At 38.2% G+C, this 27,899-nt stretch overlaps 1 protein-coding gene across 5 annotated transcripts; it reads left to right on the forward strand.

Annotated features, from left to right (window-relative positions):
• On the forward strand, window positions 1-27,899 carry LOC115636427. 5 transcript variants are annotated; one of them, XR_003996930.1, is made up of 10 exons: window positions 1-163; window positions 2,632-2,792; window positions 3,637-3,800; window positions 8,443-8,624; window positions 15,942-15,999; window positions 17,051-17,203; window positions 19,515-19,715; window positions 21,997-22,123; window positions 24,292-24,422; window positions 27,178-27,899. XR_003996930.1 is itself a non-coding variant. In XM_030536499.1 (9 exons), exons 3-8 carry the CDS (start codon window positions 3,657-3,659, stop codon window positions 24,328-24,330), a joined length of 777 nt encoding a protein of 258 aa, XP_030392359.1. In that variant the 5' UTR covers window positions 1-163; window positions 2,632-2,792; window positions 3,637-3,656; the 3' UTR covers window positions 24,331-24,359; window positions 27,178-27,899. The 5 variants fall into 5 exon arrangements, 3 of the variants coding, with proteins under 3 accessions (XP_030392359.1, XP_030392360.1, XP_030392358.1); XR_003996929.1 differs by lacking the exon at window positions 21,997-22,123; XM_030536499.1 differs by lacking the exon at window positions 21,997-22,123 and having other exon boundaries at window positions 24,292-24,359.

Consider the following 27,899-nt stretch of genomic DNA (forward strand, 5'->3'; position numbering starts at 1 on the left):
TCAATGCCTGCACCAAGCTACTTGATGGGATATTACTTCTCAAATGATGCTAAACCCAGTAATTCAGAGCTAGAGATTATATCCAGCTTTCAAAAGGACAACAGCTTCCCAAAACTTGTACAAGACATGGGAATGCGTTTAATTGACAAAGAACAAAGCGAAGGTATGAAAAAAAATTATTGGTACCGAATTCACAAATGTTCTTCCTGCTATTATTTGTTTTACAAATCATAATACAATATGATTACTTATATATCTAACATCTCTTTATCATTTATTAACACTGAGCCAAATCTGTCCTCAGACCCTCACATGCAGCTCACATTAATCCAATACTAAAGGGTACATAGGTATCTGAGAACAGATTTGGCATACTGTTTTTACTGAGTAATATGTGTATTTGTAGCTAATCAATGTATTGTTCATAATTGCTTGGGAAGTACTCATCAATAGTAGTTCCATGTGGAAGTATTATTATTCATGGACACTACCTAAGGGATCCATGGGCAAGGTTGAATTTAAAATAATCCTGCTTTGATTAATGTCACACTTACATTTAATCTTAATTTAACATCTAGCCGTTAAAATAATAAGGCTTTGTCTACACTAGCACTTTTGTTGGCAAAATTTTTGTCGGTCGTGGGTGTGAAAAAAACACTCCCTGACCAACATAAGTTTCTCCGACAAAAGTGCTAGTGTGGATAGCGCTATGTCGGTGGAAGACACTCTCCTCCCAACATAGCTACCGTTCATGAGTTGTGCCGCTGTAAGATCCATGGTTTAGACATAGCCTAAGAGTTCCTAATTTAAGTCTCTTGGGCCATGTATACACTGCAGCATGTACCTATATCCTAGTTTGAATGCATATGAGCTTGGCCAAGCACAAGCACCTCCCCAAGTCCAGTCTGCAGAGATATGCTCCAGACCCAGTGTTGACACTGAATGGCATTTCAGGAGCACTGTCTGAGATGCAAAAGATGGCAGGACTTAGTGTGGGGTTAATTCATGGAAGACTCGACGGACTGTTGAATACTGCAGTTGTTGCATATTTTTCATGTATAGACTGGTGCAGGACAGCTAGCTAGCACAGCATGGTGGGACCACCATGTCATGCAGACCTGAGATGACCAACAGTGGCAGTGGAGGTTTGTGAGGCCATTAACATTGTGGTTTACCCACAGGTGACAGACATAAGAAATGTGCCTGAAATAATAGCTCTCTTGCAGAGAGTAGGGTCTCCAAACCCAGGGGCAGCTCTAGCTTTTTTGCCGCCCCAAGCACGGCAGGCAGGCTGCCTTCGGCGGCCTGCCTGCAGGAGGTCCTCCGTCGGGTCCCACGGATTCGGCGGCACACCCGTGGGAGGTCCCTAGTCCGATGGATTTGGTGGCTTGCCTGCAGGAGATCCACCGGTCCTGCGGCATCGGCATACCTGCCACCGAATTGCCACCGAATCCGCGGGACCGGCGGAACTCCTGCAGGCAAGCCGCCGAAGGCTGCCTGACTGCCACCCTCGCAGGGACTGGCAGGGCACCTCCCATGGCTTGCCGCCCCAGGCATGCGCTTGGAGCACTGGTGTCTGGAGCCGCCACTGCCCAAACCCCATTGCCCACCAGCAGGAGCCAATGAGTATGTCACCTGAAAAGGTACTACTCCCAGTTTCCACAGGCCCTGATCAACCATAGAGGCAGATTCAGAAACACCAGTGTAGGAAGTATGTCAAGGTGCATCGTGCCAGATTGCTGAGATCATCTGGCATTTACCTGCTTAGGGAAGAAGTGACCTTATCTCCTCCTCATAACATTATCATCAGTTGAGTGTTGATGCCCACTCCTATTTTGAGAGATCTGTCCGCTTCTGCTATGGTTCATGAAAACATATTCTGATCTCAGAGGGCCTGGCAGAGACGTTTGTCACACTCTTAGCAGTTGCAGGATGATGGTGGAGTTTGCATTTGGCAGCCTGAAGACAAGGTGGTGGTGCCTACAAAACCATATGGTTGCCATTGTGGCCAATGCCATCTGTATGACTGTGGCCTGCTATGCCCTGTACAACATCTGTGAGGCTTAAAGGCATGGAGTGGTCTCAAGACACTCTGGCTTACAGGTTTGGTACAGACACAAGAAAGTGCCCCATCATTACAGGTGCACTTATTGTCTTATTCTTCTATTATTCTCACAGCAAAATGACTGACTTAGTATTCTATAATTGATTAATAACATAGTAGAACCATCCTGATTGGTTGATAACTTAGACTGATTAATAATTAAATCATACAGTGTTTTAATATCATGCGCTGCAGAGAGTTGCAGGAGACAAATTAAAGAGCCACTTGCAGCTCCCGAACCTCAATGTGAATATCACTGAATTAGATGATGTGAGTGTGAATAATAGGAAGGTATGGGCAAAAATGCATCTGATGACACGTGAAGCCTGCAGTCTAGACATACCTTTTGCTTTATATTTGGATACATGGTGTGGAACTTAAATGTTTAAAATGGTTATTTTGGATGTGTAAGTGCTGATTTAAGCATCAAAATGCAGAATTGAGCAATTTTTGTTCAAAAGATATCAAAAAAGGCATTTAATCAATTGCCAAATTATATATATAAAATGTCTATGTTGTTTCTGCAGTTACACTTGATCACTTGGAAGGCTGGTTTGTGGAAAGGTTGGATGAAAAAAGACATTCACGACCAGAACACTTTCCAAAATATATCAATATACATCATGCAGTCCGCTATCGGCAAGAAGCAGCATCCAGATAAAGATCAAACAAGCCTTTGGACTTAAAGGTGATTACAAATACTTAAAGATTATTATTTATATTTTATTTATTTTAATAAGCAATGCTATTTAAAACAAAACAAAACTTTTCACTATGACCAGAATTCCCCGTGATGGTAAATGTGCTTGTGATTTTTTTTCAGGATCTGTAAGTTTGCACAGGTAGTTTGTGAAATGTCTTTATTGCAAGTACCTCTGAACAATGTATAGTAATAAAATAAAGTAGAATACTAAAGTAAAATAAAATAATATGGCTAATTAACAGTATGATTGGAGAGAGAGAGAAATGTCATTTGTGTTTTAAAAATAGTTATGATTTTGGGCGTTCTTATTCCCATGAACAATGATTTTCACAGACCAGGAACATAAAATCCATGCACCTGAGCATTAAGGGGCAAATCCTATCAGTCCTCAGTAGTCCAAGAGAATCAGGTGGTTCTGCTCCTTTGGGTGGATTCTGGAAGCCAGCACAGAAAACCTGCACTATTAGCATGTGACAGAGTTGCACTCCACAGGGGCTCCCAGATTCTCAACAGACAGGGTTTTTCTCTTTTGATGGGACCAGTGAATCTGCAGTTTTATTGATCCATTGGCCATTTCTCTCAACTGCCTGAGGAAGCACCATTCCTGCCCCTCAACCTCCACTGTAGTCCTCAACATACCACTTTATTATTTGGACTTTGCTAAGTGGACAGGATTTGCCCCTAAAAGACCAGTTTGTCTCATTGACAATCTATCTGACTTAATATAAAAGTTATAAGTAGCAAGACAGTTGTACTTCTTGGTATTTTAGATGCCTAGTCATAAATATGTACAAATTAATCTTCTGTGCTGCCTATGTTTTTTATGCAGCTAGTGGATATTATGTAAATATGTTAGCCAGAGTCCTTAAGGGAGCTGCAAGCATGCATTTGCCTGAGTTACCTCAACAATGGGCAGGAGAAGAAAAATTTCTAACAAGCCAACTTGATTTTACAAGTCTACAGAGATCACCATGGTGGACTGATCCATCTGTGGTATGTAATAACTACCTCTTTGCATATATCAAGAGAGAGAAGGATATTTACAGATTTTTTTTGTCTTTTAAATAATGAAAAAACAAACTTCTGTGAGGTCTAAGGGTAATAGCTAAGCTGATAAACCCAAACTTTAGAGATATGGTTCAGCTTCCATGCCAGCTGTTATCTGGCACTTGAAATTTGATTGAGCAATTAATATATAATATTCATAAGGAGTGTCACACGATGACTGGCCCCTGTGATTAAAAATAGGTCCAGCTCCCCTGTGCCAGAACAGGTGCTCCCAGCTGAACCAATAAGGGGACTCTAAAGGGCCAGAAGGCGCTCAGTGAAGAAAAAGCTAGAAGAGGAACTGTAGAGAGAAGCTGCAGGGAGTGAAGGTCTCCTGCAGTGGTCCCTGAAGAAGGATATTGGGTCTGGAGAAGAAGACTCAAGTGAAACAGCACCTCAGTGAGGAGGGGCTGTGCACTGCTTAAGGCTGGGTGGAAGATTTGTTCTGTGAATGTTTCTTCTTGGAACTTTGTAAATAAAGAAACCTGACCCCAGGCAGGGTTGTGATTTGAATGAGAATGATTGTGTGAAGTTTAAGGAGACCTGAAGAAGGGAAAAACAGAACATGGCACTGCAGATGCACTCCTGACCAGGAGTGGTTGCTTGGGTGGTACAGGGAATGATAAAGCAGTCTTATTTTCATCTAGTGACCAGTTTCCCAGTGGCTTGATGAATTAGATCTGTCTCCATTTGCATTAGGACATATATGTTCTTTATTATCAAAATATATTTTGTACTCTAAGTAAGGGCTTGTTACTAAAAGTGAGTGCTCTTTCCAGTACTCTAGCTACAAATCAATGTGCAATTTGTGCTCAACAGCAGTTAACACACGAATTTTTAATGTTTCTTTTCATTTTATGGAGTTTTTAATAGCATTATAGACGGGGCTGGTAGCATGGCCTATTGTTAAGGTTGCCAGATACTTCCCATTGTAAGACCCAGATTTCTCAGTGTGCACCTGCTTGATAGAGACTTAGAGTTTAGCAGCTAAAATCTCAGAAGATTCCATCCTCACTGAGCATGCTCCAGCCCTTCATATCTCCTATTTTTGACCAGATTGTGCATATGACTGGACTATACATGTGCCATCCCTGGCCTATAAGGGCAAAGAGGGACTTTCTCTTCATTAAAAGCAGCAAAGAGTCCTGTGGCACCTTATAGACTAACAGATGTTTTGGAGCATGAGCTTTCGTGGCTGAATACCCACTTCGTCGGCTGCATCTGAAAGCTCATGCTCCAAAACATCTGTTAGTCTATAAGGTGCCACAGGACTCTTAGTCTGGATCTGTAAAAGCAGCAAACACGGCTACCCCTCTGATACTATCTCTTCCTGTAATCCCCTGCCTCATTTTCTACACACCTTCCAACTTCTGCAACAAATGAGGCAAGGGTCCTACACACAACTGTCTCCTTCACTACTCAAACCTGATTCATTGTCAGAGTAGGCGCATCCTGTGCACTGAATGGGAAGGAGGTTCTGTGGGAAAAAATAGCATTGAGCATGTAATTAAGGGCTGTCTCATAATTAATATGCACAAGGTGATCAAATTATGTTTGTACAGGCAGTTCCTAACTTTTGAGTTCTTGGCTTGCAATCTTAATGTTCTTTTCATGTAGTTTTTTGTATGTAATATATATTTACAATATAAGAAAATAATTGAATGCAATACATCAATATGCTTGATATCATTTAATTTCTGTAACCCAACAGTTAACCCATTAGAAAATAGAGAATGAAATTATTACTGCTCCCCTGTGGTTGACTTCTAGGAGGTGGGAGGAGGTGCACAGAAACTCTTTCTCCCTTCCAAGAGCACCTAAATGTTACATACCCGTAATGCAGCTGTTTGTGCTGCATGAACAAAAGAATTGGGGATCCAGCTAGTACTATTGACATAATTACAAACTCTGGATCAACAAAGTCTTGCCCCTTGCATGCCAGCTAGTGCACCAGAAAGGGAGTAAGCAGATGCTGCACCTTTTAAAGAGGTGTATATAGCAAGTGCGGTTGCTAAATATATTTCCTCCTTTGTGCCTGGAAGCATTATGGCTTACACAGGCATAATGCCTTTCTCCACAGTCACTGTTCACACCACTCCAATGCTCCATTGGATTTCAGAGACACAATTTAGTTCATTTTATATTCTCTTTACTTCGGCATCATACCTCATATGTGGACCCAGTATCCACCTTGAGTAAATACAACAAAAGTTTTGCATTCTAAGTGGAGAAAAATGTCATAATTTGGCTCCTCTTTTCCTTAAATGTATGAGGATTTTCTCTTCTACAGTTCGGAATTCTTCCTTCTTACATATAGCAGTCTAGTATATCTACTCTAGTAATAAGGAGATATCTTCATATTCCTAAAGTCTTCTAACATGACTGGCACAAATAAACAGTAGCAATTACAATTTACACTAGATTCCTGAGATCCAGTTTTTAATATAATCTGCCCCTTCCCCCCCCAAACTGGAGCTAAATATTGATTTTTCGCAAATGGAATATTTGTTTCAAAATGATAGGCTTAATCCTTGGAAATCTGTCAAAGCAGTTATTGTGCACGCAGCTATTTCTCTAGTGTCTAGTTGCCAAGTGAGCAAAGGGCTGGTTGGAAAGGTTTTCTTTGCTTGAATCTGCACTGCAACACAACAGGACTGAGGAAAGTAATCCTTTTGTCTGTGTTTCAGGACCAAGGCACTAGCATATACCCATACCAAGGCCAACTGCTGTTAGGGACTGAACAGGCGTAATGGATATAGTTCGTGGCTCCCCCATTTAATGGGATTTGAGTTCCATGGATCCACTATGTGCATGTACCCACTGGCCTCACCCAAGTTTGTGGGAGAAACGTACGTTTCCTCCCTTTAGAGATTTGCTGTGGAAATTGCTTCCACAGTACACAGCAGTTGTGATGTGCTCCTGTGCAGGTTCTCTACAATCTAGACCAACCAGTACAGCTGAAACTCATTGTTTTCACTGTCTCTGGGCATCGTGTTAAAGGAATAATTATACAGTTTAAATATTAAACAGCAAAGTTTTTCTTTAAAATTAGTTTAACAATAAAACTAGACTAAAACTGAGTTACAGTCTCTGGCATTGCATTCTGAGACTGCTGCCACTGCCAGGAGAAGGCTTAAAAATGCAGCTCTGAATCAAAAACTTTACTTTCAAATACAGCTTAGTTAAATGATAATTCACCTTCCCTTATGGACTCCTAGACATTGCAAAGAGCAAAATGGATACAGCTTTCTTTTAAACAATTCAAAAGCCTGTTTTTGTTCAATATATGATTCGGAGTAAAATGGAATTGAAAGTTGTGTGCCTTTTTCTCACAAATTATTGTTGTTTAATCATGCTATGTTTGCGTTCATTGTCCTTTTGATTTATTTAAGTTCATTCAATTTAATTAGAAGTTTACTGAATTTTACCAGGTAATTATTACTTTATGAATAAAATAAATCAATAGTGGATGCATTGGTTTGCACTGAATTGCTTATTTTAAAGAGCATTTGAACTTTCACTTTACTGGGAAAAAAAATAAAACTGGCCTTCAGGAATGGATTTTATGGTTATAGTAATAACCTTTCACATCATGATTAGGAGCATAGTTCAGAATTAGAACAATACTGTTTTTCACTTCAAAAATTTAGATAAGCCAAAACATGAAAAACCTCACCTCAACTTCTTTATATATTCTAAACCTCCCTATATGATCAAATTCCCTTAGTTCAGTGTTATGCTGAGTGTTAACAATTGAGAACTCTTTTCTAAAATACACTGCACAGATCTTAATATTTATGATACCCATGAAACTTAAAACCATCTGTTCTGCAGAGAAATACCTATTAACGTACACTTAACTGCTGAGAACTGTCTTTCAAGCTAAGGGGCAAAATCTCGATCAGTTGCCTCACAGGAGTTATCTAAGCCGTGGTGATTTCATGAAGTGATGAGGAGGCATCTTTTAGCTCTTTTGGTTGTTAAGAATTAGTAATTTCTCACTGTCCAATTGCAAGTTTAAAGTGACAACCTGGATGATTTTATCCCTTAATTCAAAGCACGGTGTTGAGAAGTAATCACATTTGTGACATGGAAGTTTTGGAGGATTTTTTTTTTGTTATTCAGTAAATTTGTTTTATTAACAATGCAGAAAGAAGTTTTCAGTAGATACTTCATAACATTTCTCATATACATTCTGTGCCAATGTTTATGCATCTTCCCAGAAGAATATTCATGTACTATCAGCTCCCTATGGTTTTTCCATTTGTGTGTTTGGCTGGTAAAAATATATTTTTCTTTTTGTATTCAGTTTTCCTCCTGTGACATCCATCACTGGTAATGGATACATCTAAATTGTACTGTCAAAGAGCTAATTAAATCTGGTCATGTTAACTTTACTCAGTGATTAGAAGCAGACACCCAACCCTCTAAAGAAGAGTTCAGTGAAGTGTAATCTTCTTGGGTGGAACTTCTTGAGACATTTCTCCTTTTCATATTGCTTTATTCTATCTTTAGTTTTCTTTGATTCAATTTTTTTTGTTTTTGTTAAATTAGGCCTCTCTCTTAAAAGTTCTGTATTTTGTTCTAGGTGTTACACCCTTATCTTGATCATCATAGTGTGCTTTTAATTCAAATATTTGGCCTGAATGCTATTTATGTTCCGGATCCAAGTGGACAGAGACCAGGAAAAGTAATATCTCACCCTGGTCAGATCCTGGAGCTTAATACACAATCACGGTTAGGCTGGACTGCTGTTCCACTCTTTGACAGGTAAAGTGAAAAATATATACTGCTATCTATCGTTATGAAATATATGCCAGTAGTCTAAAGTTTAACATATTTTCATTGGACCTGCAAACATCTTCAGAGCTTGATGGTGACAAGAACTGCATACGGGGTGTTTTTTCATGCTTGAGAACTTCACACAAATGTTTTGTGAGGGAAAATGACAGGGAAGAAAGATGATCTTGTGGTTGAGGCACTAGAATAGGACTCTGGAGATATGGATTAAATGCCCAGCTTTGCCACTGTCTGCCTGTGGGGCCTTGGACAAGTCATGTACTCTTTATGCCTGAGTTCTCTATTTGCAAAATGAGAGTAATATTATCTCACTGGGTGTTCTGAGTTGCCATACCAGCACTGACCTTGGTAAACCCAAACCCACTTAACTGTTTTAATTTATGTTGTTGCTGAAGAAGAGAGAAATTTCATAACCTCTAGAGGAATTAAAGTTCCCACAGATAAATCATTGATCTGGTCCTTTGTGTTTCTGCAATGGCATTGTAGAATTCTTGCTCTCCATTAGCTTCTCATGAAGCTTACATTTCAATTTAAACTCTTCAGATTTTCAGTGAGATGATTATATTGTTTGTCAGCACTTCTATCCAATGACAGGGAAAAAATCCTAAATATCTAAATTAATAGATTTTTAAAAATATTAAAATTGCAGAATATTGGACTTCTGTGATAAGAAAACATTAATAACTAGATGTAGATTTTAAAACTGAGATTACATTTACATTGATTAATTCCAAAGTCACATTGTCTAGTGAATCTGCCCCTTTTAAATTAAGATGGTAATACATGAACTAGCTGCAGGAGACCCTAACCTTGAGATCCATTTGAAGAGTATTTCAGAGTGAGAGTTGTGTAGAGCACAGCATGTCCATATCCTCTTTGGAGCACTTCAACCAATGCTGAATAATGAGATTCTAAAGTATGAATGTGTATTCTGTAACTTTGCAGTGAATGACATTTGTATAGATCCAAAAGCTTCCTTCGTAGAAAGCTCTTCTAAAAGAATTCCTCATCACTGATTTTTTATGCATTTGGTATGCATAACCAACCATTCTGTATATTCAGACTACCTTTGTTACAGAAGTGAAAATATCTTTAGTAAGTTGCAGAGCAGCTTATAAGTTTCAGGAAAGCATGAACCCCTACTCTGTTTTTGGTAGAAAGACTACAATAAACAGTTATTGAGAGAGCAAAAGAGGTACTTTATTGATCTGGCTGCTACTGTTTGGAGCTCAGAATGCCACTGCTTTATATTCAATGTCTATTCCTAAAGGTCGTCTGATGATAGAATTATGGTACTTTCCAGATGAAACAGAAAAATTTGAGAGAGTATAGTGCAAAACACAATTGCAACTGTAGTGTTTGCCTGAGGCAAACCAGGTTATGGGATCCCCTAAACTACTCCTTTTGAATACTTACCCGTTTCTTGAAATGGCTCAAGTTAGTTCTCTTGAACTGATGCCATAAGGTTTTGCATTTTTCTTATAAAAATTATTTACTTCTGTGTACATCCTGAACAAAATGTGCGTGTGTGTGTGTGTGTGAATTGTGGTGTTTGGTGTTTGTGCAAATGAAAGACTGTAGTCAAGCAAAGTTTTAGTTCTGATCCTAGTCCTCTGCATATTAAAACTAAACACTTCAGGCAATTTTATGATGTGTACAAATGTTAAGGTGATTAGTCTTTACAACTAAGATAGGGACATCATCACTGGAGGCAGGATGTGTATGAATACAAGTACATGTTCTTCCCCCCCCATTCCCTTCCTACTGTTCTCCCCATTTTCAGAATTAAAAACAAGGCATGTGTCTTATAACTGTCTTTTTTAAAGTGTCTTCTACCCTGTTTCCTATTCCCACTTTATTTCTTGCTTTCTTTGTTTTGTTCTTCTAGTTTTTTGGGAGATTCTGTATTTTTTGTCTTTTTATTTCTTTTTCTCACCTTGATCTCTGCTTCTAGCTCTTCACTTTCCTCTTTCAACCTATCTCTGCATGCACACACTAAATGTTGCCCTCCTTCAAACTCAGTCTCCATTTCCATTCCTCTTCTACTCCAGTCTTTATATACCTTCTTTCCCTTTGCTTCATACTGTTACTCTATCTCTTTCACCATTTTAGCTTTTCCTACTCAACAATTCTTTTCTTTTTCCCTGTGTGGCTCCCTTCATCTCCCAACATATTGTGTTTCATCTTGAAGAGTGAGAAACTGAATGAGAATATGAAGCTAAGTCTTCATCTTGATAATGCATAATACTTCAGTACCTAGCTTTATTCCTTTTATGATTGTTCAATATTTATTCTTATTTTTCTTGGAGAGAAATCTGCATAAAAAATATGCTGTTGGATTCTTCAAGGTCATAGATTGGATTCTCGTAACGGGCCTGTAGCAAGAAGAAGCTATAGAGGAAAGACATTTCTGTTTAGCAGGTTAAAAAAGCCACTACCTCCAAACCAATTTTTTTTTTTTAACTCAGCATTAGAGTTGGTTCATCATCTTTCCAGCTGGAAGCAAGATGTTGTAATGGGTAGTCACAATCTGTTACATTCTGAGGGGATGAAAAGAAAGGCAGGGAGGAAGGTTGAAGCTATCCTATGAATTGTGTGTTTCTTTGTGGGATAAAGTTAAAATGAACCAACAATATAAAAGATTAATTATATACAACTGTAATATAAAGCTGTTTGCTGTAATTGTGATTTTCTTTCTTTCTTTTGGTTGTCAAATATTTGTGCTTTTTTATTAAATTTTGGATTTTTTTGGATCTTTCCAAACATTATGAAACATGTACAAAGAGTAGTAAATTAATTTACATAGAATTGACTGCAAAGAGCAATTAGTCCTTCATTAATATGCAAATCTGGTCCAGTGGAAATTCATCTATATATGAGGCTTAAATATGCAAGTCAGTCTTGCTGTGCTAGAAACCCAGATGCTTTTATTTACTTTGAAATTGAGGGATTTGGTTAATGATGTTGTTGACAGGAAAACTTGAATAAATTTGATGATCACCGTCTTTCATATTAGCCAAGAACCACAGAAGAAAATTACCAAGTAAAATACCAATTTTATTTGGTAATTTCCTATTACCAATCTAGTAACAAAATGTCAAATACAAAGTAATAGAGTTAGATTTTTTAATGTAGTTAGCTTGAGACTTAAAATGTTCCACAGAGATAAAAGCATTTTTTCTTAAACTTCAGTTTTCCAGAGGGTAAAGACATCTTCATAAACTGTCTGAATAGCATGCTGTCTAGAGATTTGATATTAGAAAGTTAAATCAGTTGCTTGTTTCATTTGGAGAGTATATATAAACCCAGGAATTAAAAAGCAGGAGCTTTGGAAATTGCTGTCATCATTCGGCAATGGCCAAAGTGTTAAATGCCTCTTTTGTTACAGTTTTCACCAAAAAGGTTAGCCATGATTAGACAACTAATGTAGTGAACATCTGTGTAAATGGAGTAGGATCTGAGGCTAAAATAGGGAAAGAACAAGTTAAGAATTACTTAGACAAGTTAGATATCTTCAAATCATCACTGTCTAATAAAATACATCCTAGAATACTTAAAGAAATGGCTGAAGAGATCTTTGAGCCATTAGCATTAGCCGTGAAAGATGGGAAAGATCCCAGAGGACTGGAAAAGAGCAAATATAGTACCTATCTATAAAAAGGGGAATAAGGACAACCCAGAGACTTATAGAACAGTCAGTGTCACTTCAGTACCCAGAAAGATAATGGAGCAAATGATCAAGCAATCAATTTGTAAGCACCTAGAAGATAATAAGGTGATACATAAGAGTTAACATGGATTTGTCAAGAAAAAAATCACATCAAACCAACCTAACAGACTTATTTGAGAAGGTAAAAAGTCTTGTGGATAGTGGAGAAACAGTAGATGTGATATATCTTGAATTTAGTAAGGTTTTCTTATACTGTCTGATGTGACCTTCTCATAAACAAACTAGGAAATATAGCCTAGATGAACCTTAAATAAGTTGTGTGCACAACTGGTTGGAAAACCATATTCAGAGAGTGGTCATCAATGGCTCACAGTCTAGCTGGAAGGACATATCAAGTGGGGTCTTGCAGAGATCTGTTCTGGGTCCAGTTCTATTCCATATCTTCATACATTATTTGAATAATGGCATAGAGAGTACACTTATAAAGTTTGCAGATGATACCAGTCTCAGAGAGATTGCATACACTTTCAAAGACTGGATTAGAATTCAAAATGACCTTGACAAACTGGAGATATGATCTGAAATAAATAGGATGAAATTCAGTAAGGACAAATGCAAAGTACTACCCTTAGGAAGGAATAATCAATAGCAGAAATACAAGATTGGCAATGACTACCTAAGAAGGAATACTTCAGAAAAGGATCTGATGTTATAGTGGATCACAAACTACATATGAGTCGTCAATGTAATATTGATAAAGCAGACATCATTCTGGGATGTATTAGCAGGAGTGTGATAAGTAAAACATGAGTAGTAATTCTTCCACTCCACTTAGCACTGATAAGGCCTCAAATGGAGTGTTGAGTCCAGTTCTGGGTACCACATCTCAGGAAAGATGTGAACAAATTGGAAAAAGTCAAGAGGAAAGCAACAAAAATGATTAAAGGTCTAGAAAACATGACCTGTGAGGAAAGATTGAAAACATTGGGTTTGTTTACTCTGGGGAAGAGAAGACTTAGGGGTGACATGATAATAGTCTTCAAGTATGTAAATATGTTATAAAGAGGAGGGTAATAAATTGTTCTCATTAGCAAGTGAGGACAGGACAAGAAGCAATGGGCTTAAATTGCAGTAAGGGAGATTTATGGTAGACATTAGGAAAAACTTTCTTACTATATGGGTACTTAAGCCTTGCAATGGGCTTCCAAAGGAGGTTGTGGAAATCCCCATCATTGGAGGTTTTTAATAGATGTTGGACTAACACCTGTCAGGATTTGTCTAGATAACACTTAGTCCTGCCTCAGTGCAGGGGATTGGACTGGATGACATCTCAAGGTCCCTTAGACACCTACATTTATATGATTGTTTTCCATTTGGTAGCAAAGCCAGATTTTGAGCAGGAGTGGAGCTGGGGAAGAGGTGACAGGTCCATTGTACCTATTGGCTTGAAAAGGCACAGTATGTACACGTAAAGGTGGCCAGGGGGGCAGTCACCCCTGCCCTCCTACTAACTTCACCACTGCTTCTATTAATCATGTAGAAAGCCTTTACAAGACTAAGTGCTAAGGTCTTTGCTCTTAGCTTCCAGAGTCTGATTAGGAACCCTCTAAACCCAGAGCCATAGGTGGATCACCTAAATTAATTTACAAACATCATATTTTATATAGTTCAAATTTATAAAACCCTGTTCCTTTTATTGCCATACTGTAACACAGGCTGGTGTTGAGATGCAGAGCTTTGTCTTTCCCAGAGATCTATCATGTTACACTCCCCCCGCCCTCCCCTGCGTATTTTCCACAACCCTTTTGAAGCACTGTGTGTCCTCCCATTGTTGTTAATGTCACAGCATCCATCATCTTTGTGGGTGAAGAGTGGATGGGATTCCCTTTTGGAGTCTATCACTGCTCCTTAATTACCTAGAGGGGATACTGTTGATTGATACAAAGTACTCCTCCTTTTTTTCCTTTCACCCCCTTTCTTTGCAGATCTCTCAGGACCAAATTTAGCCTTGATATAAGTGGTCTCTTGGTCACTAATGTCAGTTGTGCTCACTTACGCCAGAGCTGAATTTGTTTCTCATTCTCACATGCCTGGGAAAGTGATACTTTTAAAATAGCAGAAAAATGCAGCTTAAATGGAGTGGACTGTCTTGCAGTTTGTAAAGCTGTGTAATTGTAAATACCCGAGGACAAGTTAACGGATTATGCTGCTCATGGAACTGCAGTTTGAGTCCTGTGAATTCTTGGCACAGCTGTTCGGTATATAAATCCTAACAGTGGTGAATTCTAAATCCTTGATGTGCTGTACCAGGCGAAAAGTCTTTAGAGTAGTTAAGGAAAGAAAAATGTGCTAAGGTATATAGTGAAGTTGGCTCTTTAGCTTATCACAGTGATATTTGGTATTGCAGGTAGGGCCAGAAGCAGGGAAACCTAGAGAGAGAACTGAACATTCAGGGTTGAGACTAGTTTTGTATAACTGAAGAATCTACCCACTTGAAAATGGTGGAATTAAAATAAAAAATCATTTTGAGTCAATCAGAAATGTTTCAATTGATTAAAACAGAAAATTTTTTGGTTTGACAAAATATTTTGAAACAATTCGTTTCAGTTTGCATCAAACAGTATTTTGGGGAGGGAGGGGAGATTGTTCAGTTCTACTCCAAACTGAAAAATCTGTTTTGTGCTCAGCTCCAGTTACAAGCACATCTTATTTTATTTGTTACCCTTTCAGTAACGCAGATGAGTCATATGTTGCAGACAAAAATTCTATAAAATCTTTAGAGGGAAATCCCTGAAATCCAGAACTGAATAATCCTCAGAATGGAAGCCTCTTGACATTTTGACACAAAAACATATCCTTTCTGACTCTTTTAATTGCAGTGTTCGAAGGCAAGAATCAAGAATTGTATGAAATAACAATATTACTTATTTTCTTAATATTGTATGTCACAGTCCATGTTCAAAGACCTTTACAAACTTTTCTAATTAGTCCACATAGCACCCATGTGAGATATTGTCTTCATTTAACAGATGAAAAAAAAAGATGTGGGGTAACTTACCCAAGGCCAGAGACAGTTGCAGTCTTGGAGCCAGGATTAGGATTCCAGACTTACTGATCTCAGTGCTTAAACTTCTTAATAACATCATCTGAAATTGAATGCTCCCAGCCAAGAGCAGAGAAATGTACAGTTTCTGACTCCCAACTGCGTGGTAGTTTTCACTAACTTTGAAAACAAATTTTTGATCTCACCACTCAATCGCAATAATCATGGGTGCCTCGATTTCTCATTTCATCTAGTTGACAGAAGGGAAACCCCACTTACCAATATGTCTCAAAAGTATTTAATCAATAGATATCTTAGTATAATAGTAATAACTTGAAGGTACCTCCTGCTAACTTTATAACCTTTAATATCCTAGATTAATAAACACTTCAGCCTTCTGCCTTCGAGTTTATTATAAATAGATTATCTCAGAAACACAAAATCTCTTCGGTTATCATCTAATTACACTTCAGTTCTACATATGCAGTACTAGGGATTCTATTAATAGTAAAATTGTGAGGGAGAAACAAATATGGCCTGTTTTGTCCATTTTTTGTCCTTGCTTCCTTTGCAGTGACTATGTGAAGAGTGGTGTGCACAGTGCTCCGTTGTTTCGGGGTTCTCCAAGTGCAGTAAGTATTCTGGATGAAGATGAGATTTTTTTTTTCCTTCTGACAAACTGGAAAGAGAGGGGAAACGTAGTGAATTTTAATACTCATGAAAGGGAAAGACTGACATACTGATGATAGGCATGGAACTGTTCACATAAACCTTTATTCACACAATTTGCCTAGCTCATATGAGTTAACTTTGAGAAAAATACGAGAGTAAGTATTGTTTAGATGCTCTCTTTAAACTTTTTGCTACTCTTTCACAACTTCAAACTTCCTATCCATCAAAGTGACACACCCCTGTATAGTGATTGCATGTGCACATGATCCCCATGATAGCTGGAAGAATTGATTTTATTTTGCCCTTCCATATGATGTAATCCAGCAGCTGGCATTTGCTGGGCCCAATGTCAACGGAATGCTTTGCTGTCTTGTCTTTTATATGACCTCTTGAGTGTCTCTGCTGCTGATTATAATTTATCCACATGGAACTATACATTCATTCCATTGGATTAAATAGCAAACATCTGCAAAGCATCATTATATTTATGAGATATTGCTGTAGTATACTTTTTTATTGCCCTGGATTTATAACTGTGATGTTAAATAAAATCTGTTGATTTCAAAATTTGAGACAGTGTTTTGTTTCTTGCTGCTATTGATGCAAAAGTGTAAATCGCTATACCCGCAGAATTGCAGAAGTTAGTTTAGGTTCCTGTATGTGCAATAGCACCAAACTGTTGTGGCTTTAGGGTCCTTCTTGTAAGCTGTAAAATAAAGGAATATGCTAGCTACTGGGTAAATGGTGTTGCATGAACAAATAAATATAATCCAAAAACCATTCAAAGAGATTACTAAAGAGAAAATATGCTCATTATCCAAGAATACTAATACATAAGATAGGCAGAGGATGGCATTATGCTTTGCAAAATCTTACATCCTAACTTCCAGTACAGAAGCTTGAAGTGTGAAGATAAATGATGGATAGTTTATGGGAGTAAAAAATAGGCAGTTCATGTTTAATCTTTTTTTTTTTTTTTGAGGAATCTGACTTTTTCTGTGTATTTTGCAGGAATTTCTCCAGTCTGTAATCTCTCTGCCAGTGAAAGATGTTATGTCTGAAGGTATAAAGAAAAAGACATTAAAACTTTTGCCAACTTTTGGCAGTGTTACTCTTGAGTTTTGGGATGGTCATTACTTTGAAGAGGAGCATTATGAGCTACCTGTAAGTTCAAGTTTATATGATGGAAATTAAATCAATCATTCATATATTATACTGGTTCTTCTACGTCTCTAAGTACTCCTTCATCGTCTTTCTTGGAAGCTTCTCTTAATTTCCTTCCTTCTGTTCTCCGTAGACCTCCGTAAGGTCATCTTCAGTCACTCCCTTTTTTCCCCTCACAGTTCATCACTTGGGTACTACATTCTTTCTCTTTTGTCTTTGTTCATTGTCTCTCCACTTGAGGACAACAAATCTACCTTTCCATCCCCATCCACTCCCTCTCTATTCAGTCTTACGTGTCCATACTTTTTTGGCATCTCATTCTAGTTATCCTACCACACACTAAAGTTAATTATGACAAAAACTGAAATCCCCTTTTTCCCAGCAGAATAATGGTTGAGTCACTAGCAGATCACTGCTTCAGTGTTACTTTTGATTCTTCTGTCTCTTTAACCCCTACATCTGAGCTATTGCCAGCTTTTTTGGTTTCTTCATCTGCAACATCCTCTATATTTCATTCTTGCCCTCCTTTCCTACTGCTGAAACCCTAGTACACACTTAGACCAATTTTCACCTTGACCACTGTTACCTCCTCTCTGGTCTCATCTCATTCCCCTGTAATCTATCCAAAATGGTATTGCCAAAATCATCTTTCTCTCACCATGTCCATCCCCTCTTTGAATTGTCTAATTGCCTTTCTTTAATCTTTTACATGAAATTCAAGGTTCTCATTCTTCCAAGCTCTTCAGAACATCTCAGCTCTCATTTCTTCCTACTCTTCCTCTCACTGCTTATGTTCATTGAAGGTTACCCTTCTAAATATTCCTTATATATCCTTTCACCCTACATGATTTCTTTCATTCTGTCACTTACATCTGTAACTCACTCCTTAACCTTGTACATCAATCAACAAGCCTACTTCCCATTCTGATTTGAAACCCTCCTTAAAACTCGCTTTTCCCCTGAAGTTTATCAGTGCTAATTCACCAGAGAAAAACTATGTCAACCAAAATTTAAGACTGTGTCTTCCTTTATGTTCTGCACATGAGGTTAACACTCTGTAGCAAACATTAGACAATAGTAAGACATAAATACACTAAATATTACTGTATATGCATATATAGTAATATAGAGTAATAGTAGTAATACATAGCAAAGACAAGATTGTCAAGCAGGTTTAACAATAAGATGCATCAGAGAATGTAAAGTATGTAGAAGTTGTATATTACGTACCCCCGCTATTATTTGTTTGTTGTTAACTGTTGTTTTTCTTATTTTCTCACTTTTTGTTGTTAACCATTTTCAGTCCTCGAACATGGGGCTTGGAAGTAGCAATATTACACATCTGACGTGGTGTATGGTCTTAGCTATGTAAGAAAGTTGCACCAGTTTAATTTTAAATGTTTTTAACTCGTGCAAGCCTATACATAGAAACTCCTTTTGGTTTAAGTGTGCCCTGTTTTGTTTGATCTTAAATCTATCCCCAATCAACCTAACCTAAACCAAAATAAGCCTGGTTTAAGCCAAAATAAGAATATTCAAACATACTTTTGTAGTGTTTTAACTAAATCAGTATAAAAATCACACCTTTACTTAAACTAGTGCAACTTTCTTATATAGAGAAGCTTTTTCAGTCTCCACCAGAAACCTCTCCCAGTTGTGTGCTTGCCCAGGGTATACTGGTGTCATGCAAATACAATGCCTAAATTGTAGGTACTTAATATGTGAAAGTCAAGCTGGGATTGGGGCGTGCTTTTTCAGAAATGCAAATTTACATTTTAGACATAAATATAGTGATGCTTGCTTAATCCTGATAAAGTTATGGTAAAACAGACACTTTTTAGATGTTACATTTATAAAATTAAAGCGACACAATCAATTTGAAAATCACTTTATCTGAAAATTATGTATTTTCTATATTATAAGTAATCTCTAGTCTAACTAATATTGAAACTGTCTAGTTTGATTATTTTGTGCATTGACAGCTTTACTGACTGTGTAGGAGAAACAATGAGTTTCTTCCCCACTGAAATAATTCTTGTAAAAATATTAATAGAAGTGCAGAAAAGGAATTTAATATTTTCAAGCCCATACTAATTAAAGAGTTGTAAGACACTGATTTTTCTTAAAAATTTGCCCTCTCCTTCCCAAACAAACAAAAAACATTATCAATGTCCCTTTGTCCCAAATAATTTTTCAAGGGGGCGGGGGAGGAGATAATTAGTTCTGAAAGTATTAATCCAGTTCATGTTTTAATAGCTTTGATCTAATGCTTTATATCAAATTTTTAAAACTGTACCTCTTTAAAATTAAGGTTCTAAACAACCTTCTAACTGTTGCCAACACAAAGAAATTTGTGGACACTCAAGCAAACAAGAGAGGCCAGGAGCTGTCACAGCTAGTTCTGCACAGTATGGATAAAAAAATAAGAAAATTGGGACGACATAGCCCTGAATATTATCAACAAGAGTATTTCTATAAAGAAGCAATGGGAAACGCTTTTTACAGTCTTGTGGTAAGCATGAACGTTCTAAGTTTTTGCTATAAATTAACATGTAACCTTCAGTTATTTATTATTTATTTCGATTTGTAAAATTAGAGGCATCTCCCCAAGCACTCTAAGCACCTCTGATCCATACGTAAATAAATCAGTGTGTTTCCCTTCAACTTTTGAAAAAAATCATCTATACAGGGAATATTTTCTTTTTTTTAAACCTTGTCAGACAAAATTGTTGTGGCTCTTTGTCAGGTAAGCCACAGTCAAGTATGAAAGGTGATTGATGTATCTGGACTTTTCAGAACTCCGTCAAATCAAACAAAAACTCCCCACAACCTGTGTTTGAAACTTAATAGTTAAGAAGGCTTTCTTCAGGCTGGTACCAAATGAAACTTAAGTAAAAAGAGATACCTTTTTACCAAAATGTGTAGATAAAACAAGCCTTTTTCTGTGTTGTTACATTCTCATTACAGGGAAAGCCTGACTCTTAATATTAGCTAGCCCCAACTTCCCAAAGCATAGCTGTCTTTTAGTGTGCTGGGGGAATTATTTAACTCACCTAGAGTGACCAGACTTCTCGATTTTATTGTGACTGTCCCGATATTTACTTGTTTGTCCCACGGGTCGGAACGCGAATTGTCCTGATATTTTGCACTCCGGTGCACAGGTGGAGGGGGGTTGTGCCCCCAACTCAGCCCTGGCCCTGCCCTGACTCTGCCCCCTCACAGGCCCATTGGATCCCTCCCCAAATCCCCACCCTGGCCCCACCTCTTGTCCAAGCATGCCACATTCCTCCTCTTCCCCCTCCCTCCCAGGCTTGAGTTGGTGCGGTGGGGAGCCCCTACCAATTTTTCCTATGCTCCGGCGGCTCTTTTTTTTTTTTATTTCTCCGCTGGTGACCCCCCAACTTCTCCCCCCGTGTCCCGATATTTCATATCTCTCATCTGGTCACTCTAAACTCATCACAGTTGGTCCAGCCCTTCTGTAGTAACAAGAATTCGTTTGTGATACGCATAATTTCCTGTTGCTTAAAACACTTTGAGTTCTCTCTCAATACGTGTTAAAAGTTTTATTTATCCTCTTAGTAGCTTGGTTCGCAACTATGGCTATTGGTGCTGTTTCTGAGCCCTGGTTTGCACTACAAACTTATGTTGGTACACCTTGGATCACTTGATGATTACCTGTTCAGTTCATTGCCCCTGGAGCATCTGGAATTGGCCACTGTCAGAAGACAGGATACTGGGCTAGATGGACCTTTGGTTTGACCTAGTATGGCCGTTCTTATGTTCTAATCCAGGAACTTGGAGCAAGCATCAGTGCTCTTTCTTTCTCTGAAAGTGGAAGTATTAACCCATCCCTGTCAGTCCATGTCATAGGTGCCTTGTACTACCTTATTCTGTAACATTCAGAAAAAATCTTCCTTCCTAAAGTCTAGCACTCTGGAAACTTGGCACAAATTGGGTGTCTCCAAGCAGAACTCCAACATTTTCACTAGTCATGAGACCAGGTGAAACCCCTTTGCCCACAAAGACACTTTGAGTGAAGGCCGTTCCCATCTGATTTTAAACTCATATTTGTGTACTAAGACTGTTCCTCCAAAATGTACACCCTAAATGGGTCTATATGCTTTCAACCTGGCACACAGTCTATTTGTACTTGATTTGTTTCCATCTCTCACAATCTGTGTTTGGCTTTGCTGGTACTGGTAGTTTTACCAATTTGTAATGTTAAATGCATTGTGACCAGCTACCAGGTCCTCATGGTGGCTAAATAAAATTTCCTCTTTTGAAACAATGCTTACTATTACCACACACATACAAAAAGCAGTGGGTATTTAGGAAGGTAATTCCAAAAGACAAAGAGATCTTTTGATTCTTGTAATGTGGCAGGAAGATCTGCAGTAACATGAATCAGTGCAAGCTGACACATTTACAGATTTTGACTCTCAGATCTAGGACTTACATAACAGAGTAGAAAAAGATGTTATGAAGGTAAAAGAAAGCTACTCATTTAAAGTGTCTCAAATAGATCATCCAGTCTTCTGTCCTTCAGCATTTTTGGAGGTGTCCTTGGGTCAGTAAGGTTGCTTATAAATACATGTTTTGCATATAAACTGACTTTTAAATTCAGTCATTTGGCACTTAGGTTTCTGAGAGTCATAAACACTCTACTTTCACTGCCAGGCAGAAAAGACCCAATTAAAGTTTTTGTTCGGCTTCGGCTTGGTTACTTTTTAGTCTCTAAAGCACTTCCCTTGCAGTGTTAATTGACTGCAATTTCTGTTTTTCATGACTTGTAGAAAATAACATCAAGTATAAACGCTTCGTAGAATCATAGAAATGTAAGACCGGAAGGGCCCTCAAGAACTTATCAACTCCAGCCCCCTGCTGAGCCAGGACCAAGTAAACCTTGACCATCCCTGACAGGTATTTGTCCAATTTGGTCTTAAAATTCTCCAATGATGGGGATTCCACAACCTCCTTTGGAAACCTATTCCAAGGCTTAAGTACCCTTATACACTGTATCTGCTACTTTTAGCAAAGTGTAATGGTGATCAGGGATGCACCCTGCTGCTCCTAAAACGCAGCTGAAGGCACCACCTTCCTCCCCTGTACGCCGCACTGCTCGACACAAGCTCCCGGTGATCAGCCTTCAGAGGGTACCGAGTGCTGCTCTGGTTGTCCCACGGACACGGCAGGTCCTTAAATTTAAGGGGCAGAAGGAGACCAAAAAGGATCTCCCCGGAGATGCTGCTGCAAGTAGCTCCCACACCACGAGACTAGCCCACGAGAACACTACCAGGGAGAAGGGCTTGCGCCCGGCTCCCCAGGCAACGGAAGACTGCCCTGCAGTGCTCCAGCTGCCGCAGGAAGCCCCAGCTGCCGGCTCGCAGCTGCAACCACTGGGAGTCTCCCCCACCGGGCTCCCGGCACCCGAGGAACCTCCCCATGATGGCCAGCGTTTACAGAGAGCCTTCACCACTGTGCTCCTCCCGCGAGAGGTATCGCCTCCCTTTTCCTTAGAGCTGACTTAAACCTCCCTTGCTGCAGTGTAAGCCCATTATTTTCTCCACTACTTTCAGTGGACATGGAGAACAATTGACCACATTTCTCTTTATAACAGCCCTTAACATATTTGAAGACAGTTATCAGGTCTCCCTTCAATCTTCCTTTTTCCAGATTAAACATGCCCAGTTTTTTAAACCTTTCCTCAAAGAGAAGATTTTCTAAACCTTTTATCATGTGTGTTGCTCCATTCTGGAGTCTCTCCAATTTGTCCACATCTTTCCTAAAGTGTGGCTCTCAGAATTGGACAGAGTACTCCAACTGAGGCCTCCCCAGCGCAAGATAGAGTGGGACAGTTACCCCCCTTGTCATACATATGACACTCCTGTTAATACACCACAGAATTATATTAGTGTTTTTCACAGTTGCATCACATTCTTGACTTGTATTCAGTTTGTGATCCATTATAACTCCCAGATCCTTTTCAGCAGTCCTTATTCCCCAATGTATATTTGTGCATTTGATCTTTTTTTCCTTCCTAAATGAAGTGCTTTTTACTTATCTTTACTGAATTTCATCTTGCTGATTTCAGAGCATTTCTCCAATTTGTCAAGGTCATTTTGAATTCTACTTCAATCCTCCAAAGTGCTTGTATCATCTGCAAATTTTTCCACCTCACTGTTTATCCCTTTTCCCAGATAATTTATGAGTATGTTAATAACACTGGTCCCAGTATAGATCCTGTGGGGACCCTGCTATTTCTCTCTTTCCACATACATATTTTGTTCTTTATGAAAGCATATGCTGATACAATTAATCAGGTTCAAACTCTGATTGAACCAAGTGTTATAAGGAAAAGATTGCTTTACTTTTCTGAGTGGAGTTTCTTCTGTATGTGATGCCTAAGCAGGAAGATTAATTCTAATAAATCTTTCATATTTTACAATTAGGAGCATGTTGTGTGTTTATTCTGCAATTTTCTGAAGCGTCTGTCAGTAGCCACTTTTTGAGATGGAATATCACACTAAATGGTCTATAGGTCTATTCTGGCATAGAAATTCTTAATTTCATGTCCTTATTGTGCCACGTTTTCTCCCACCTTCAAATCAAATATGAAAAAGATTTGGTAAGAATGCCTAGAAAGCTCCTTATAATTTAGTAAATGTAGAACAATATTCAGTTACCAGTAGTCTACAGTTAGGTTGCCATGGAGTAAGTGAGTTACTCAGGTTAATTTGCATTAGTTTATATCTTCAATAATCCAGTGAGTTCATATGCTCTTATTTTCTTTGTCAACTTATTTGCCATAAGGGATCAGTCTTAAACAAAGTGGGCATGAAAGCATGGAACTGAAGTGATTAAAGTAGCCGAACAGTCTATCTTTGCTGTAGCCAATCAACCTTCATTTCTGTATATCCCTAAGTAATATTAGGAAGGAGTGGTGTCCTCAAGTAATGTTTCTTTCATCAAATATTTTAATATAGAATACTTTTAAGGGAAAAAAATTAAGAGGAAATGTCTCAAACCTCTTATCTACAAAATATTCAAGTCTGTGCATCTAGGTCAACCAATGTTTTATTTTATTACAGGAAACAGTCCTCTTGAATGCAGGTTATGGTCATCTATGAGCTTTCCCTTCAAAGGTGAAGAATATTGGGTATCAGAATGATCAAATTCTTGAACTGGATCAAACATATTTTCAAGCTCTACCTAAAACTAAGTATACATTATGTGTATTTTGCCTCCATTTTATAACTTACTGATTAAAAAATATATATAAATAATAGAATTAAGAATCTTTTGTACAAAAAGCATTTCTTCCTGCATGTATGGGGTATAAATTGTATATATCTTTACATTAAAGTTGTTTCATTTACTGCTGATTCAAAATGTACTTTTGTTGTTTTCCTGATTATAAATATGAAAGTTCATTTTCAACAGCTATTATACTGACAGCAACAACAGCTGATTAAAAAGTCTCTTTGTACCTTATTGTCTTATCTATTAGGAAATCTTAGTAAAATTAGGTTACCCGGGACAGCATTATTGCAGCTCAGCTTCCATGTGCTGTGGCCTCCTGAAATAGTTGCAGTATGATGCATTGGTTTTCTATCACTTGCAACTCTGTAGGTGTCAAATACAGAATGGCCATCTCTTCACTCCTTTGCCACATTGCAAACGTCTTAGTGGCTTAATGATACTTAATTATTCATCCATATAGAGCCAAATTCTCAGCCCTGCTTGCATAGCTATAAGGAGTTTTGTGTGAGGCACAATCCTTTTCAGGTTCCCTTAGCTGGCTGCCAGCTAGAACTGACAGGGCTGTGAGGATGTTGAGGTGGTGATGGTGCTGTTCTTGTTCAGAGCCTCACCTGAAATCTGCCCCAAAATCTTGAGTTCAGTATATGACAGAAGAACTTGCTGAAGTCTGACTTCTCCCTGGGATAGGGGAGGAGTTGCATAGCTGTGTAAGCTGTATGTGGCTGCACCAGGAATGTGCTTCACTCCTCCAAACCAGACACACTTAGATGAAAGGAAACCTATGGTTATGGGACTGCTACGGGCTATATGCCGCAGATGTTTTGTGCTCAACAATGAAAAATAATTTGGTAAGTATCTGATGTTTGAGCTTGTGCATCTGCAGCTCTTTCTAAATTGAAAGCAGAGTTAAGTGTCCACACAATGCATTTAACAGATGGCATGTTTTCTGCATTCCTGTGTTTGCATAAGAGATTGTGGATAATCAAATTATTATGATGGGCAAAAAATGGCAAATAGACAATTCCCATCTATAACAACACTTGATACATTTGCCTTTTATCAGAAACAATAACTTATAGGTGAAGGAAATCTTCTTGATGATCTAGTCATACAGTTCCGCCACTGATGTATTTTTAGGAGGACTGTAAAGAGAGACAGTTTCTTCACCTGAGTGTCTCCTTCAACGTGTTTGTAGTGTTTGCCATTGTCCTTCATACTGTACCAATAATCAAATTTATCTTATTTCCTCAGATGTTCTTCATCCTTTCAATTCATCTGAAAGCATCCAAACTAAAGCATTATATTTCAGATATCTTTTTTCTTAAATGGACAATATCAGCTTAAAAATTCAATTAAAAATTCCTTACTTGTGTTGCAAATTATTCCCTAGATTATTAATGTCATGATGATGTGCAGGCAGGAGCAAGCCACACAGAGAAGCACATGTGATTGTAATAACCTAGGTGTACAGAGTCCTATAGTCTTAATTAACTCTTTAAATGCCTTCCAGCACAACCAAGTGAAAGAATTGCATTATCTGATTTACTGTTCACTCTTTATGCTGTTAGTACATTTTGGATTTCTCAGTTTGGCAATGAAAATAGATTAGTCAGTTTCACTTTGCTTGTAGTCAATTTCATGTGCAAAGAATACATTTTATAAAATAGAATATCTGTACTCTTGGTAAAAAAAAAGAGTTTTGTATCACAGAGGGGATTGTTGGTGATTTTAAAAGAAAATCATTCACTCTATGGTATTATTTTTACTTTCTCTTATCCATAGCCTCATCTTGGGAGTCCCTACCATACCTAAAATAATCACCAGTGCTATGCGGACTGGCAAAATTTGTCCACAGCATTTCAGATGCCTGATGTGTCCTTTGCTGAAAAGGAAACAGCTGGGTATTTTCTGACATAATGTGCCTAATCCACCTCTGCTGTCATCATCTTAATTGCTGTTGCTGTTTTTTTAAGTCCTCTACAGAAGGTCTTTGTAATGACAAGTGAACAGTTTACGCTTCATAAGCATACATAAAGAAAGCTGCTGCTAATTGGAGGGGCAGTAATGCAGTTATGATTCCTCAATGTTTAAGTTACAATTGGTTAAAAGGACACATTTTGGTTGGTATTTACTCTGCTATATAAAATTCTATCCAGGGTGAAATTTGATTGATAAGGTCTGACCTCAGAAATGACTATTTTGGAGAGAGAAGAGATGTTTGTTTAAACCTTACTTATAATACCAACGTCAGCATATCTATTACTGTTTTATTTCTTATTTTATCTGTGCTTGTGAACGGTTAATGGCTACAATAGCAAGTCATGTCACAAGCGGGGGAGGGAGAATCCCTGTCATACCCCTGAAGAACTCCTTTTTTCTGTACCCTGCCCTCAAGGCATATAGCCATAATGTTCCAGATTAATAGGACTCTTCAGAGCCCAACAGTAATGCCTCTTAATCTGCCAGAGGGGGGTTACTGTTGAGTAATGTACTCCCTTTCCCCTCCACTGCTTACCCTAAGGGCTTAGCACACTGCCTCAGCAGCACTCCCAGCTCCTAAGAGGCTGAAGAGGATTGTTTTTACACTTCTGTCTCCTCCAAAAGTTACATTTCTGTAGTATAGATAGTTGTAGATAAAGTACTCTCACAGTTACATGTCAAAACTTGTTTTCTCTAAATGTTAAGATTTTTCCTTTTTGTTCCTCCTTCCACAGATAACAATATCTTTGGAGAGCATCAGCCTGGAGCCTTGCTTCCTATAATCATTGAAGGGCTGAAGGTATCCCCTAACTCCCCCTTCCAGCTTATTGACTCACTTTGTCAGTAGTTTGTGTGTTATGAGAAGATATCATTCTTTAGAATCAGAACAAGGAAAGGAACATTGTTTGCACTGAGAGAATCCTAGAGATGACAGTTCTTTTTTTCTAAAGCATTCAGTGTGTAATTGCTGAAGACATTCCAAGCCATTCTAATGAAGTGTACTGTCTGCCAGTCTGTGTGCTCTTCCTAGAGAACCATCTGTTACACCTCAAATATCTAAAGGTCTGCCATCATTTATTGCACCTAACAAATCAGTTTCTTTGTCTGACATGCAGTAACTTGTGAATGTGGCCTCCTAGAAGGTAGTTTGTTACCATGCAAAGCACAGGATCTTCTGTATGTTGTTGCCGTATAAAAACGTTTTTCATGACTCATCATAGCAAATTTCTGATATCAGACCTACTGATTAGATTTTTAATTTACTTGATAACATATATAAATACTAAAAAATCCTGAATGATTTTTTTCTTTACTCAATCATTGTTACATCATACGCTTTTTCTTTTGGTAAACCAAACCTTTCTTCGTAATGCTCTGTACGTCTTGTGTATAAAGGCAACATGGCCTTATTGTAATTTGATTTACTGTTCCTTTAATTAGATTATTTGTAGCTGAA

The sequence above is a fragment of the Gopherus evgoodei genome, chromosome 17 (assembly GCF_007399415.2).
Source record: "Gopherus evgoodei ecotype Sinaloan lineage chromosome 17, rGopEvg1_v1.p, whole genome shotgun sequence".
Classification (NCBI taxonomy): domain Eukaryota; kingdom Metazoa; phylum Chordata; order Testudines; family Testudinidae; genus Gopherus; species Gopherus evgoodei.

Coding starts and splice junctions, on each gene's coding strand:
- LOC115636427 (XM_030536499.1), top strand. CDS start 3,657: ATGTTAGCCAGAGTCCTTAAGGGAGCTGCAAGCATGCATTTGCCTGAG. Junction 16,000..17,050: donor TTCGGGGTTCTCCAAGTGCA/GTAAGTATTCTG, acceptor TGTATTTTGCAG/GAATTTCTCCAGTCTGTAAT. Junction 17,204..19,514: donor AGGAGCATTATGAGCTACCT/GTAAGTTCAAGT, acceptor TTTAAAATTAAG/GTTCTAAACAACCTTCTAAC.